The 14,986-nt window shown below is 46.3% G+C and overlaps 1 protein-coding gene across 1 annotated transcript in view; it reads left to right on the top strand.

Annotated features, from left to right (window-relative positions):
* Positions 1–14,986, top strand: part of LOC119431529 (PDZ domain-containing RING finger protein 4-like) — a 205,908-nt gene that overhangs the window by 187,843 nt on the left and 3,079 nt on the right. The window contains 7 exon segments of the mRNA XM_049657122.1: positions 5,615–5,710; positions 7,845–7,886; positions 7,888–7,908; positions 8,840–8,938; positions 9,139–9,204; positions 10,912–11,025; positions 14,069–14,437. Of these exon segments, the coding sequence (XP_049513079.1) occupies positions 5,615–5,710; positions 7,845–7,886; positions 7,888–7,908; positions 8,840–8,938; positions 9,139–9,204; positions 10,912–11,025; positions 14,069–14,437 (807 nt within the window).

Raw genomic sequence — 14,986 nt, 5'->3', positions numbered from 1 at the left:
CAACTTAAATTTAGGGGTGGACTAACTTGAAATTTGGACATGGGCCAACCTAAATTTTGGGTTGGGCCACCTTGAAATTAGGGGGTTGGCCAACTGAAATTTGAGGATATGCTTACATAAACACCAGTGTAGTTACTGCATTCTTTTTTTTTTTGCGAAATTCAGAGATATTGGTACACTTGCGATGACAGGAGAGGGAAGCTATTTTTCATACTGCCGGCGATTTTTCATTCCAGATGAACAACTTTTTGTGAATCCGCTTCCTTCGTTATTTTGGACTGAGTTTATGTATCACTTCTGTAGTCTCATCGGTGCGTAGGTGATCGTCTACAGCCATATAGAAGTGTATGCGGAGTTGTCCTTGATTATCTATGGAAACAAAAAAGTTTTACCATATTTCCCAGACATATTTCCTTTTCTTCAAATTATTCTAGGAGGGCACATCGGAAAGTATTCGCCCGTTTTTTAGCCAAATTAGGGCTGTAAATGCGAAGTCAACATATCGATTATCAGCGGTGTACCTTTGTTGGACCGGCCCGGCCTTATCTGCCGGTATCTCCGCAACACGGCGCTGCTGTCAGTTGTTTAAGATGGCGGTTGTGCTTCACACGTCCACGGCGTTCGAGCAACGAAGTACGATTCGTTTGCTGTGGAGCAAGGGGGCGAACGCCCATCGAAATGCACAGGAAACTGCAGCCCACTGTGGTAAACGGTGATTTCCACGTTTTCGGTCTGCAGAAGAAGTTCCGTGCAGCAGAGCGATTCATGGGCAACGATGAAGCCAACACATCAGTCCATCGGTTCCATAGTCAGCCGGACGAATTCTACCGCAGAGGCATCTCAAATTTAGTGCTGAGATGGGACAAATGTCTGAACCGGTGTGGGGATTATGTGGGAAAATAGGGTAAGGTGTATAGAATAGTACGTATACTTGTAAGTATACCTGCACGTGGGTTATTTTCGTTAATAAAAAATAGGTGCGAGGACTTTCTGATTGGCCTTTGTGTATAAATACCGACAAAAAGCGCGAAATATGTCAGATTCCCTTTGGTAAACCCCATTGCATTTCTACAAGATACTGGACCAACTGATGGTGACACATTCGTGACGTGAAAAAGGGCGCTGAGGTACAGAACTTGCGGGTCAAGTGCTTGTCCTGTGCTGCATAGTACAGGTGTGGAAGATCGAACTGCAACACTGCGTGAAATGCAAAATGAGGCGCTGGCGTCACAGGGAAAGCGGTATTGATTATTTGCTAAGCGTCCAGTGCATTGGTCAGATAAAAGACTTGCTCTTTGCATCAAATCCTTTTAGGTATACTCTTAATTCACGAGGCTGCGGCGCATTCCGAAAGTTACATTGTAAAGTATCATATAGGAAAGTAGTCCGAGCAGTGTGTTTGCTTTATACAACATACAGGCATAAGACAAGATTTCTTGGCTCCAATGACAGTGCAATCCCCTCTGATCTTCGGCCACAAAAGGAGATACTGATGTAACCTATTAAAAAAATTTACGTAGAATATCCTCAGGGAGTTATCTGAATGATGCTAAGCAATTTGTAGTAACGACGTCTTTCCGCCGTTACGGTAAATGCGACAGCGCTGCGGCGGCACGAACTGCTGCCGAAGGCGGCGCAACGTGAATTGATGAGTCAAGCTAACTACTGCAGGTCGCGGCGCCAGCTGCGCTGATGACGTCCCGATCCGAAGCCACGGCTGCTGCAGAGTTGTGGCTTACTAAAGGTGTGCCTAGTGCGTGCCTGATCGCACGCGTCACGTGGTCACAGAGTCACGCTCGTGCCACTGCTCGCGCGTTCGTCGTCTTCGTCTTCCACAGCTGGCTCTATCTTGCAAGTGATCGTCTTTCGCGAAGGACGGACGGACGCTCGGTCAGTTTTTCTCGTTGGGTAACCATAGAAATGCTTACGCATTTAATAGTTTCGTCTTCCTTTAAAACAGAATAATGAGGCCACGTTCGCGTCGGCTACGCCTTTTTACACGTTACTACTACATCCAGGGTCCTGCATATTTCGCCGCGCCTCTTCGAAAAAATGCTTTGCGCTCACTGCTGCACTGTTACTGTACAAATGTTGAACGATCGCATTTTCGACACGACTTCGTTTAGTATAACACTTGCCACAGTTAATTGCCTGCTTTTTAAGGAACTATTTTGCGTGCTCGAACGCGGTTAAATCAAGTTTGTCGAGCGATAGCATGGTTTCGCCTGCTTTGGGAAAAGACACAGACGCTACTCGGCGCCGTCAGCACCTATACCGCATCTATAATTGCACCAGAAAACACACAGACGCGGCCCATCAGCAACTGCCGCATCTATAATTGCACCAGAAAACACACAGACGCTGCCCATCAGCAACTGCCGCATCTATAATTGCACCAGAAAACACACAGACGCTGCTCGGCGCCATCAGCAACTACCGCATCTATAATTGCACCAGAAAACACACAGACGCTGCCCATCAGCAACTGCCGCATCTATAATTGCACCAGAAAACACACAGACGCTGCTCGGCGCCATCAGCAACTACCGCATCTATAATTGCACCAGAAAACACACAGACGCTGCCCATCAGCAACTACCGCATCTATAATTGCACCAGAAAACACACAGACGCTGCTCGGCGCCATCAGCAACTACCGCATCTATAATTGCACCAGAAAACACACAGACGCTGCCCATCAGCAACTACCGCATCTATAATTGCACCAGAAAACACACAGACGGCTCGCGCCATCAGCAACTACCGCATCTATAATTGCACCAGAAAACACACAGACGCTGCCCATCAGCAACTACCGCATCTATAATTGCACCAGAAAACACACAGACGCTGCCCATCAGCAACTGCCGCATCTATAATTGCACCAGAAAACACACAGACGCTGCCCCATCAGCAACTGCCGCATCTATAATTGCACCAGAAAACACACAGACGCTGCTCGGCGCCATCAGCAACTACCGCATCTATAATTGCACCAGAAAACACACAGACGCTGCCCATCAGCAACTAGCCGCATCTATAATTGCACCAGAAAACACACAGACGCTGCTCGGCGCCATCAGCAACTACCGCATCTATAATTGCACCAGAAAAACACACAGACGCTGCCCATCAGCAACTACCGCATCTATAATTGAACCAGAAAACACACAAACGCTGCTCGGCGCCGTCAGCAACTACCGCATCTATAATTGCACCAGGAAATACACAGACGCTGCCCATCAGCAACTGCCGCATCTATAATTGCACCAGAAAACACACAGACGCTGCTCGGCGCCATCAGCAACTACCGCATCTATAATTGCACCAGAAAACACACAGATGCTTGCCCATCAGCAACTACCGCATCTATAATTTGCACCAGAAAACACACAGACGCTGCTCGGCGCATCAGCAACTGCCGCATCTATAATTGCACCAGAGAAAACACACAGGACGCTACCCATCAGCAACTGCCCGCATCTATAATTGCACAAGAAAACACACAGACGCTGCTCGGCCCATCAGCAACTACCGCATCTATAATTGCACCAGAAAACACACAGACACTGCCCATCAGCAACTGCCGCATCTATAATTGCACCAGAAAACACATAGACGCTGCTCGGTGCCATCAGCAACTACCGCATCTATAATTGCACCAGAAAACACACAGACGCTGCCCATCAGCAACTACCGCATCTATAATTGCACCAGAAAACACACAGACGCTGCTCGGCGCCATCAGCAACTACCGCATCTATAATTGTACCAGAAAACACACAGACGCTGCCCATCAGCAACTACCGCATCTATAATTGCACCAGAAAACACACAGACGCTGCACGGCGCCATCACCAACTACCGCATCTATAATTGCACCAGAAAACACACAGACGCTGCCCATCAGCAACTGCCGCATCTATAATTGCACCAGAAAACACACAGACGCTGCTCGGCGCCATCAGCAACTACCGCATCTATAATTGCACCAGAAAACACACAGACGCTGCCCGGTGCGGCAACAACAGCGAGCGAATTGATCTTCATGCTGCATCTCGCTTCATCAAGAACTAAGCATCGAAAGCACAGCGCATACAAAGCTACCAGCACTCGGCGCACTTTGCACACAACGCAGATCGCTTTGAAGATGAGGCCCGAGCGACCACGCACTTTGTCCACATCGCTGATCGCTTTCAAGACATTCGTAGGTGCCCACGCGGTGACGCAGCAGCCGCCGGTAGTAGCAGGCTAAGTCCCAGTTTGACCTTGGCTGAGCTTGAAGGTCTCATTTACGGAACCAGGCGTTTTCTGGGTTTGTACCTGGACTAGTAGAGCTATCGCTCCAGAAGTCCAAATTTGCCTTCACTTAGGAGGATGCCAGTTGCTGCAGCGACGGCGCTAGCATAAACATGTGTCGCCGCCTACTGGCAGCTGCAGAAAGCAGCCGGTCAGGGATGTTTGGCGAGTGTTGGCCACTCCTGGAACACGTGGCAAACCTCCCTGTCCGGCTGCTATCTACAAGCTACCGGCAGGCGGCGATACAAGCTTATGCTAGCGCCGTCGCTGCAGCAACTTGCATCCTTATAAGTGAATGCAAATTTTGCACTTTTCAAGCGAAGTTTCTGCCTCAAGTGTCGGCGGGGGTGGTGGTGGTGTTACGCAAAAACCCAACCAAAAACCTGTCGAGAACTCGTGCCTCGTTCACTTGGTATATACCAAAATTAGCATGGAAGGGTACGAATGTATGACTAACATGACAGCAATAACGTCACATGATCGTCAGTTACGTCACGATTAACGATAATAAAATCACGTGTGGCGCACACCCGCATTGAACCTGCGGGTATGAGTCGGGGATATGCGCGTATGAGCCAGGGACAAGCAAGAGAGAAAGGAAAGAAAGAAAGAAAGAAGAGAGAGAGAGAAAGAAAGGAGATAAAGGAAACCGGCTGCTCCCAGAGTAGAGCAGGTACGTGGAAATCTGCGCTGGATCACGTGGCGCGTGCGACCAATTAGGGTCGTATGGTGTGTCGCGGGGCGGGAAAGGGAAGGAAAGGGGGTTGGCTCCGCCGGGCTTCCCTCGCCTCAGATCAGTTTCGCCGACCGGATGGACGTTCCGTCGAGGAGCAGGCTGGTGCGTTCTGCTGAGGAGAAGGCTGCGTTTGATCAACGGCGCCGCAAACTCGCTCAGGAAAGAGCTCGTCATCGACGTTACGACTCTAGCGTGAGAATTCCAAAGTCCAGGTGAAACGTCAGCGAAGAGCCGAGGAGCCCGAGTTGCAGGAGCGCGATGTTGAGGCCCAAACGTCAGTGAAGAGCCGCCCGCCCTGTTTTTAGGGCAAATGAAGGGGAGCGCCTGCGACGGCGTCGTCTTGCCACAAGCTTCGCTTACTCCCATTTTCTGGATAGAGGAAGGGCTGGTGATTTTTTTTATTTCATCGGTACCTCAGCGGCTTGGTGAAACCATACGAGTGATGTTAGGGTTAAGGAAGGGCAGCGACTGAAAACCAGCATGTACTGTACTTAACCAGTTTGACGAATAAAGCAGAACAGCTAAGGCGCCTGCTTGCTCGGTTCTAATGCAGCGGTTGTTCTGACTGCTTTGTTTCAGGAGGTCACGCTAATAAGGAATGGAAACGAGAAGCTTGGACTCACCCTCTGTTACGGTGACCCGGATGAACAAGAGACGGAAATTTACGTGGGCGAGGTGAGTATGGGGTCCCACTATGTTTAGCCAAATTAAAGTGATTACATTTTTATGTATATATCGCAACCCTTGGGGGGGGGGGGGGGGGGACGTATGAATTGGTGTTAAGTGTCGGTCTGAAATGTGGAAGTCTCGACGCCATAAGTTAGTATAAGAGGGCTTATTGGCCAGCTTTATGCGTCCCATCTGCCTGCCACGTGATGACTGCGGTTAGGAATGACATCTTCATCGTAGAAATCAAACAGCGGGAAACGAGTGAAGGCCAATAGACTTTTCAGCGAAGTTTGGTTTCCACGATGTTAACCTACCGACTCGCCCTTATAGGTGGTATCCGAATCGACGTCTCGTAGGGTAGCGCCCTCTGAATTTAAAATACGAATCTTAAAGGGCATGCTTTTGCTGGTTGAATGCGGCAGAGACGATATTGGGAGCCGGAAACACGTCATAGTCGTCGTGTTTTGGACACCACCTATTGCGTTTTTGATGAAAGGGTGTCGCACATCTGCCACCTTGGCGGTGAGTGGCGCTGGCGTAGAGTGCCAGGGATAACCTTGCACGCGTACCCAAGTATACAAGAACGTGGATGTGGTGACGGCCACCATGGTAGCCTAACTGGTGGTGTCCAAATGCACGCTCCAGTGACAGCTCTGTCTGGATAACAAGAACCCATCTCGGAGGCTGTGCTTTTGCTTACTATTCCCGCTGGAAGCAATTCGAGAGCAGAAACACGTCATAGACGCCATGTTTTAGACAAGACGTATTGGTAAAACACCGCACACGCAATGCGGAAGGTGTAGGTTTGGCTCCAACCTGCGGCAAGGTATGTTTTCGTCTACTTCGTCTAATTCGCCTAATTATTACTACATTTAAGTCAAGCGTAACAATTAAGTTTCCCTCTGCATTCTGTGGCTTTTTTTTTTCGTGTGGTTGTGACTAACTAAAATTCGAGCTCTTCAGATTTCCGCAATCTTCTCATGGTATAACTAAGGAGTAAGTTAAATAGAGCCAAAGCTCGTTATTACGAAACAGTATATAACGAAATACTGTATTAACAAAGTATTCTCCTGCAATTCGCTATTGAAGTTCACGGCGAAGTGCATGCAATAAAGCATATAACGGAGAAAAGGATATAACGAAGCAATTCTGGCGTGGCCTTCAGCTTCGTTATAACGAGGATTTTGCTGTGTAAGAACGATGTATCACATGGTGAAAACTGAACCCTAAACTTCTCAAATGTGTTATATTTACCAGCGCTAACATTTCAGTCTTAGTGGCCAAGAACTGTTTGGAGAAGCTTGACTGAAACAACTTTATGTCCTTGTTTTGCTAAGGGAAGCGGAGCTCAATGCCATCGAATGCAAGAAGCTCCATAGAAAGGCAGACGTGCTTATGCCTAAAATGAAAAAAAAATGGCAGACGTGAACCGAATTCGATATAATGTAATGATAATCGAGAGGAGAAATTCAAGCTACAACAAAAAGCAAAGAGTGGAAGAATGCCACCGACAGTCATCTCACAGCTTAGTGGCTCACAAATCAATGGAAAATCATTACGCGTGTAATAAAACACAACTGGCCACATAGGACAAGACAAGAACAGTGAAAAATATTATACGAATTAAGAGATTGAAGGCATGAAAAACTGGCAATAGGCTTCTGAAATAGCGATCCATGGGGCGCGGCTGTTGTTTAGCCACGTGATCAAGCTGATGAGCTTAAATTATTCGTGGGTATGACAACAGTCATTGCATTAACTGGCAAAAAAAAGGGGGGGGGGGAGGGGGGTCTTGGAAGTGAGAAAGAATGGATCTCAACCAGACGAACATCGGTTTGGTGCCTTTTTCGGGAGTAAGATGCGAGGGGATATACAGAGAGAAGGAAGAGAGTCAATTTTGCACAAACTCATCGGATATATGGCACAGGTACTTAATAAGGAATAGCATTTACCGGTCTGTCAGTATGCGAAGCTCTTGTGACTGATTGGTTCCGCAGAAAAATGAACCTTTTCCAGAAAAGTACACCCCAAACAAAGATCAAGAGCAAGTTCGGAAGCGGAGGCAATATTGATTGAGATGATAAGAAGAGCAATTACTTCGTTCCTGTGCACTGATCTTTGTATGTCGTTCTTTTTTAAGATTGATCCAAGAAGTGTTGCTGCGAAAGACGGAAGACTACAGGAAGGGTGACCAAATACTCCAAGTGAGTAAAATACTGGCCAAGTACTCCTTTTATAATTAGTGCTCACGAGGAGACTGGCGGGAACATTTTTTTTTTCAATAAGAAAAATTCGGGCAGAATCCAGCGTTCGTGGTGTCTACGTCTCCCCTCTGTGTCCCGTTTGTTTAGCGCTGGCAAAATGAATTGAGAATTTCTCATTCAACTAGCCCATTAAACAGCACTATTTGCAAAGTGCTGACATATGTTTGTACAACTGTAACTAGGTAATACTGGCTGTAAAGTTGCCGCAGTAAAAAACGCGTTCCCTGTAGCCAGAGAAACGGAACCGTGTGTGTCAGCGCGAAAATTCCTGAAATTCCATCCTAGCGATGGTGGCTAAATAGCAAATCCGTCGGCCAGAACAAAAGAAGGAAGTTGTTTTAGAGACACAGAAAGATAGAGATACCAGGATGGTATTGAATAATCACTGTTTTAGTAATGTTCAAGACCCTCAGTCAAGAAGCTTCCTGGTTGCTCGCATAAATGTCAATTTGATGTAGGCGGCCAGATACTGTTGGTCAAGGGGGGGGGGGGGGGGGGGGGACGCTCAATCTGGTTTTGGAAGGGAGTGCCACTGTTGCGCTCCATATTTCCAGAGCATGTGGGTAACGTTGGAGCACCAGTTACCAGTCGCCCTTATAAAATGGTTCCTGGCTGATGTTAATAAGGTATACCGTTTGGAGAAATACCCACTGATTTGCTACATATTATTACGCCTCTGCCTTCTTGAACTGTGCATCTGGATCAAAACTCTCGTTCACGCTCTTGCGTTAGCGGACACATGTTGTAAAACTACTTCACGCGTTTTGCTAAACAATACCGGTGTTTGGCAGCAAATAACTTTACCTATAAAATATTTTTTGTGTGTGTGGGTGGAGCGACTTAAATTACTCTTTCGGCTTAATCTTTACAGGTTAACGGGACCGACGTGCTAGGTCGGGATCAAGCTATAGCGTTGTTCTCCGAGCAGAGGCCTGACTTTACGCTGCTCGTAGCAAGGACACATGTCTCAGTGAGTATCAAATTTCTCGCTTTGTGGCTTATTGTTATGACGCACAAAAAAGAAGTCGCATGTGCCTATCGGTTTTCTCTTCTTGCCGAATTAACTGTATGCTGTCCCTGATATCTCGTTTTATTTAGTTTCTTTTGTTAGTTCCCGTCTCAGTTACAGAGTTTTATGTTTCATCGTTCTGTTGTGGTTCATTCACGCAGGAAGAGTCGTGTAGCGAAGAGCACTCCAACTTTTCTCTTCCTCGACGCCGTTACAGTTCTGTTCTGGTTTGTGAACTTATTTTCTGCATATTTTTTTTTTACTTTCTGTGCTGAATGTTTTGTGATTTGTTTCTTCGTTTGCTTGAATTCATGTAGTGTACCGAACATTTTTCATTGATTTGTAAGGGCAATCAGATCGGCCTTTCGAATTTAATTTTTTTTAGTACTTTTGTTCACCACTCAAGTTTCGTAAGTAGCATGCCTAGGAGCACTTGACGCGATACACTATTTCTCGTGGGGTGGGCGAATAATCGAAGTTTTGAATACGAAGGAAATATTGCACACACCCTATTGGTATACGTTTTCAAAAATTCGGTATTTCCGAATAGCGAAACTAACCAAATATTTCGCAACAAACGATTGTTCATGTCGGGTTTCTGTGCTACGTCGGCTAAGCGATGTATCGCGAATTATCAAAATTGAAACAACGATAAAAGCTTTCGACGCAATGCGAAAACAAAAATTGGTGATGCAAGCTTTGTTTTCGTTTCGCAGAGGAAGTCTATATGACGGCCTGTGATTTTCGCTTGTACACTCAGTAATTTATTGTTTCTTGCAGTCTACGTATGAAGCACTTTTATCTTTTATGGCTACGACCAGTGACGTCTCCGTTAGAACGGGTCATCTCACATGTGTCTACAGCACAGAATTCCTTCAGCAGCTTTTCCCACAGCTCCTTACTTCTTTGAACAACCATACACTTCATGTTTTTGGGAAATCTGCTCATACAGCAGCCATTCATTATTAAAAATCGTGTTAGCAACCGGGCTCTAAAGTGGTTGAAAGTCTTTTCGTGGAGTCCTTTCATTGAAAATCAGTTGTGCTGAAAACATCGTTAATGTCGTGATATCATTGTTATTGGTGTTATAGTTGGCTGTCTTTTTTTTTACTAGTCCGTACAAGCGCGGCGCCAAATTATAGAGAAAAAAGAATTCCTCTTCTAAATATATTCTTCTGCGTTCGACTATTCGATATTCAATTCGATACCTACATTTCGTATTCGATTCATGTTCGGAAATTTGATATTCGCCCGCATCTATATTTCTATGAACGGCACTGTACCATGTATCTGTATTTAAGACTTCTAGAAGGTTTGTGTTCAACACTTGTATCATGGCGATTACTAATAATGAGTGCCCTATTGCAATGTTTCTGAACGCTCCCTGTCAAAGCACATTGCGTTCTCTTAATGTACATTTTGGCTAACTTACTGTCGTAAGCTAATAGTTATTTTTGTGCAACATGGCACGGATATATTTTCCTGCAGATGTAAACCATTCAACCAAATCATGAATCATTACTGAAAAGTTGTCATATGCGCCCTATTTTACTACAAGTTTGCTTGCGAGTGCAACTTCACAATACCTGAGTTGCTCTGTTGGTCGAGTCCGTAATTCATAAATTCCTAGTATATGAAGCCTACATTCACATTTTCTTGGCTCTATTTCGCTTTCACGTCACTTACTTTAACCAGTGACAGCCGATAAAGCAGTGTTTTTTTAATATAAAATGAAACAAAACGTGCAGGTAACGACTATAACCTAAGGGGCGATTATGTAATATACAGCTACATTAGAGATTGATGTGGTAAGCGCATGTAATGAGTCATCGAAGGCATAATGGAAATAGAAATGGCTGCAATCTACAATTTTGTTATAATTTAGAAACGGATGGAATACAATATTTCTCTCTCGTACACCTTTAAAACTCTAGGAAGAAGATGAGGATGAAGAGGGAAACGAGAAAGATGTCACTGCCACGCCCAACAAGGCTGATGCTCCACAGCAGACAAGCTTTCAAGAAGAGCTGTCGGAAACCGAAACACAGGTACATGGCAAACTGGATCGCAAAAATTCACCGACGATTGAGATGCTGCCTAATGCGAAATTTGATCGCAACTCTATGCGCGTTTTCATTTCGCGATATATTTGCCTGGCGCGGACAAGCTGTCTCGTGCGCCACGTTGTATATAGAGCGAAGTGTGACGCGACTGCCTCACTATTCGGGAGATCGCGAGAGGCAGCGCGTGGGTGACGCGTGGGCGCGATTCACAGCAGCCGCCGCAGACAGACGTCCTATCATGCAGCACTTTGTTTCCTTATATAGTATCGTTGGATGCGCTCGCCGCATGCCATCGGTCAACAGACGACGGTGCGCTACTCTGGCGGCATCTCGTAGCGGTCGTCGCCGGTCTTGCGCGGCACTACGCTTTTCTTCTCACACTTTCGCCATACCCTCCTCCTCCGCCTCATGCTTACGCTGCACCCTTTACAATTCAAATGTGGGGCGCCCACTTACTCCCACAAAAAGGAGTCACTAATACAAGATTTGTTCACCAGTTTCTCTGTTAGGACAGAGCCATCAACACTCTGCTTTCAAATTAGGCCCACAAAGCAGAGTTGCAAGTATTCCTTTATTGCTATAGAAATGATACGGGCACGCTCGGTGCATTTATGGACAAAAGGTAGCAAAAAGAAAACTGCAAGAAAAAATGCAATTCACCCACACACACTCACGTCCACACGCATTTAAACAAAAGTAAATAAACAGATATTGCGCTTGGTCCTAAAGCAAATTCTATTGAACTTGCCTATGGCTGTAAGGAAGTGATCCCTGACCCTCGCAGACGGCACTGCTGGCCAAAAAAGTTTGTTTCTGAGTGGCTAGATATAATTCCCGTCTGTGAAACGTTGACAGCAGAGGTGGTACCTGCGGTACACCCGCTCTTTCTGGGGTGCTGGAGCAATCTAGCTCCGTAGCCAATCTTGAATGAGACATTTCACACAGGTGCCAGGGTTTGAGTCGCGTTCAGCGTAAATAGACTGGAGGGATGGCTGGCCTTCGTTAGAAACCAGTACAAATGCTTTTTTTCTCTCATCTGTGAAGAAACAAATTTCAGAAATGAAAAAACAAACAAAAACAAAACATAAATGCAAGGTTGGTAGCACCTGCTTTAATTTGTGACTATAGAGAATCGTTGCAAGCTCACTGTGTACCTTGAGATACATCAATTAATCAGCGCGAGCATCACCTCGTTTGACTATAAACCTGCTTCTTTCAATCTAGAACGTCAGCGTAGGTGGCTAACAATTATTATTACAACGGTAAGCACGAATAAAATTAACGCGAACTCATCGATCCTACTGCACGTTAAACTAAAATTTCACCAAATAGAGGCAGAAAGCTACTTCATTTCGTTTATGGTTTCCGCGACAACACGAAAATGCTTGCGTAACGGAAATCAAACACCTGCAGAACAGAATATTGATTACTTGTCGTCTCTGGGGAATCGAAAGAACCTGGCCTACACCACAGAGCCGCACAGTTGTTGTGACCCGAGCTCATCTGCCTCAGTCGTTTCTTGACACCCCGCAAATGCGGATGGTTCCGAAGTCTGCAATGGTGGGTCTTCCAGTGGAAGAAGAAATTGTCGCCAAAGCCAATTATCATGCGCACAACACTCAACAAGACCCACAAAAAGCATTAGCGCTGAATCCGGCTGAGCTGAGCAGCCGTCAGTCGTCGCCGTCTCAGGCGAGGGAAAGAGAAAGCGCTTTCGTTTCTTTCACGCGATTAAAGCTGTCTCATTTTAGTATTGTCTTGGTGATAAAAAGCACTGCGAAGTGAAGCGCAAATTACGTATTTTAGTTTACACAATTTTATCGTTTATATTTTGTTTAATTAAGCAGCCGTCCGCTGCGAGGGCGGCGCGGAATTAGAAAACGAAACTAGCGGTTGCTTTCGGTTGTTTAGACTTCAACATTAGACAGCCTAAGAACAGCGTTTGTCGCCTTATGTACGTTAAACGCAAGCACATTTGCGGTACGTAACGGTGCGCGTCCCTTCAAGATGGTGGGTTGATGGAAAAAACTTTATTCTATGCACAGGGGGTTGCCACCTGCCTGGCTAGTCCCATGTTGGGACCGGGAGGTCAAGCCTCCTAGCACTATCACGGGTCATTTAGTTTAACGTGTGGGAAGCCAAACCTAAGAAGGACGTTAAAGACGGAGTGCCGGCTGGTGCCTTGTGCCAAACGTATCTAAGCCAAGGCAATCCATTAGCAACCATCCTGTTGTTGCTATGCTGATGCGTCTCGTTCACGGATGGCGGGAGCCATGGATGCCGCCGTGTTGGACAACGCTATTTCTTAGCGTTCGTAAACATTACGAAGGTTAAACTCGCCAAATAACGTACGTTACCATAGCGCTCCAAAAGAACTCGCCATCCCGAACTTGCGATAGTGGGTGTCCAGCGAAGCTGTTGAAAACCACCACTACAACTGCTGAGTGGGGTATGCAATGCTTTATAGCTTTAGACAAATAGTAGTAGTGCTGTTTTAGAGTAATGGTAGGAATGGGAGTAAATAATCAAATGTGTGGTTCGGATGCTGGTTTTCAGCTTGTTCTTTATTGAAACGTATGCTGTTCTGTATGCTGCATGGGTGATTGGAAAGAATGTGTGCACGGTTCGCTTCCCTTTGCTGAGTGCTTGTAGCCTCTGCCTTACGGTGGTATGAGCCACTTGCATTTTTGCTTGCTTAAGGGGGTATGAGCCATTGATGATGATAGATTTCAACATGTTGTTCTGTATGTTGTATGCGTCATTCCAAAGAATGTATGGATTGTTCGCTTCACTTTGCTGAGTGCTTGTAGCCTCTTGCCTTACGGGGGTGTGAGTGCTTCAGGGGGTATGAGCCATTGATGATGATAGTTTTGTGTCGACGGACGCGAAAAACATCCCAGGATTCTAGCCATGGACAGCTTCACTGTAAAAAATCGCCAATATTGTATTGGTGCACCATTTATTCGCGCAGAAATTAGATTATAATACTCCGTTTGTTGTTAGAGTAAACCTCCTCGCTTCCACTCAGGTGGGTACGCCGCTGCCGGACAATGACCTCGAGATGAGCGTTCTGGCCAACGAGTTCCAGAGGGTCATTCTGGACAAGAAGGCCGTATCGGTCGAGCAGTGGCTACACCAGGGCTCCTCGGGTCTACCCACGTCACCCCAGAAGTGGGACGCGGCCGATAGCGGGTCCAGTGCCTACCACACGGGTGGATCGTCGTCCGCTTCGCCGCCCACCCTAGAGCTCGGCGGAAGATCCGGCTCCTTGCTATCGCTAGCGGGAGCCACGGTGTCCACGCCCACGCATCCTTTCGTGCCTCACATGACGAGGACTGGCACGGCCGTAGGGTCCTCGGGACACGGGACGGGGCCCACGGAGGACAAGTCAACGCAGGTATAGTGTGGACGTAAACGCTGACGCACGCTTGCTGCTGTGTTGTCGACTGCATAAATCGGGAAAAATGTTTTTAATCATAATGTATAGCATAGTGTACAAACAGGGCACGACGTATTATTTAACGACATTTTGCGAAATGGAGCGGCATAAGGTAATATCATCCTATCCTTTTCGCTTTGATCGTCGCTCAACCACACATGGGTGCGCACTATCGTCGTTTCATAGCCTATAAATTGATAAGCGATATGTGTCCCGAATCTCTCGATGCAGGTATTCAGCGTAACACTAGGAAATAATATAGGGAACGAAAATAGACCATAACATAAAAAATGAAAGCCGGGTGAAGCGGTTGGACGTGCAGAAATAAATGTAGTTGAGAGTCAGGCGCTCTGCATGTTCATATCTGTGTTGCCCTTTGTCGCTTCGTCGCATTGTAGCTAATAATGAGATCATAGCATGTTTTAGTTTGTTAATAATCAGAACTATGGTGTACCAAGAGAAAAGAGCCATTTCGGCAAATGCGCAGCCATTCGTGTTGCCAGCAAA

Source organism: Dermacentor silvarum, chromosome 10, assembly GCF_013339745.2.
Source record: "Dermacentor silvarum isolate Dsil-2018 chromosome 10, BIME_Dsil_1.4, whole genome shotgun sequence".
In the NCBI taxonomy this organism is placed as follows: domain Eukaryota; kingdom Metazoa; phylum Arthropoda; class Arachnida; order Ixodida; family Ixodidae; genus Dermacentor; species Dermacentor silvarum.
Note: the sequence above shows the minus strand (reverse complement) of the source record. Positions and strands in the feature narration are given on the sequence as shown.